The sequence below is a fragment of the Plasmodium vivax genome, genomic scaffold (assembly GCF_000002415.2).
Source record: "Plasmodium vivax scf_3650 genomic scaffold, whole genome shotgun sequence".
NCBI classification, from domain to species: domain Eukaryota; phylum Apicomplexa; class Aconoidasida; order Haemosporida; family Plasmodiidae; genus Plasmodium; species Plasmodium vivax.
The window spans coordinates 1-1,267 of record NW_001852548.1 but is presented as its reverse complement, the minus strand read 5'-3'; the positions used below and the strand labels follow the sequence as shown (position 1 = coordinate 1,267).

The window sequence follows — 1,267 nt, the reverse complement described above, 5'->3', positions numbered from 1 at the left end:
GCCTTATTTGTCCACTAAAATTTGAAAAAACTTTAGCAGTAAACAGTGTTATTTTTTACATGATGTCTTATATTCGTTTAATTCAAAGATTGTTTTTATAAATTTTAAGTATTTGTTCTGTTTTATAGTAATAGACATATTGTAAATATTATCTATGCTATATTTAAGATCAAATCGTATTAATTTTTATTCGCCTTCTAAAATTAGTGTGAAGGATATGTAAACATATGCCGAAAGTTATCTGAGTTTATTATATAAACAGATGCGTGCATAGAATGGTTCTTTGTTATATCATACAATTTTAATAAACCAAGACAAAATGGATGCCTTAACGAGGGAAGAATGGGTAAAATTTCATATTTTATTAAAAGCGTTTTAAAAATATTATTACTTGGACAACATCGAAATCGCGTAAATTGGAGTTAAATGTTCTTCACTTAAAATAAGTACTTAAGTATTGAAATAATTTATTTTTTTTTTACTTTGCAGGATCGTCTTTCAAAGGATTCCCATTTAAATAAAAAATATGAAGAATTTGAAAAAAATGTAAGGGATAGTAGTACAATCAGTAATGTGTGCGATTCATTAAATATCACTTATACTAAGATTACGAAAGAACTTTGTAATAAAGTAGCCGCAAATTTAAAGTATGTATATGACATAAAGGAAGAGGACAAAAAAAAAAATACTTGTCGACTATACAAATACTGGACATATGATCAAATGTGGAAATTTCTTGGAAATAATAAGGATCCTAATCATGTAAAAAGTGTTATAACAGATTTTTTGAATGTGCGGGATGGCGTTAGTAAAAAGAATAATAATTATAGTTGTCAATATTATTTTCATAACAAGGATTTCCAAGATTTGAAAGAAAACTTAGAAAAAAAATTTTTGTATGACTATTTTAAAGACTTTCAATCTATTCGGAGTAATGTCTATTCAAAGGCTAAATACGACCTATATAATAAATATATTACTTATATTAAAAGGTTATATGATGRATATGGAGAAGAATGCAATGATAGTTTTTATTTCTTGATGAATAATTGTGATGAATATTTTGAACAAGACAGCAAGGCCTATGATCCAAATGATCTTCTAACAACGTTAAAAAAATATAAAGGACAAACATTAGATAGTAATAGAGGGCCATCAGCTGATGATATGCCCCCAGAACTTAAGGCATTTTTGGCGATGCGTAGTACTGGTGGAAGAACTGGAAATTTGCCAGAGGGTCCTGAACTCCCACCTCAAAAGGTGCAGG

The 1,267-nt window shown here is 28.1% G+C and overlaps 1 protein-coding gene across 1 annotated transcript; it reads left to right on the top strand.

Annotated features, from left to right (window-relative positions):
- Positions 1-318: 318 nt before the first annotated feature.
- PVX_133260 (variable surface protein Vir12, truncated) lies at positions 319-1,267 on the top strand (the record flags this gene model as incomplete). The annotated part of the gene is made up of 2 exons (XM_001612342.1): positions 319-346; positions 490-1,267. Coding segments are annotated over exons 1-2 (805 nt in total), but the record flags the coding sequence as incomplete, so codon positions are not given.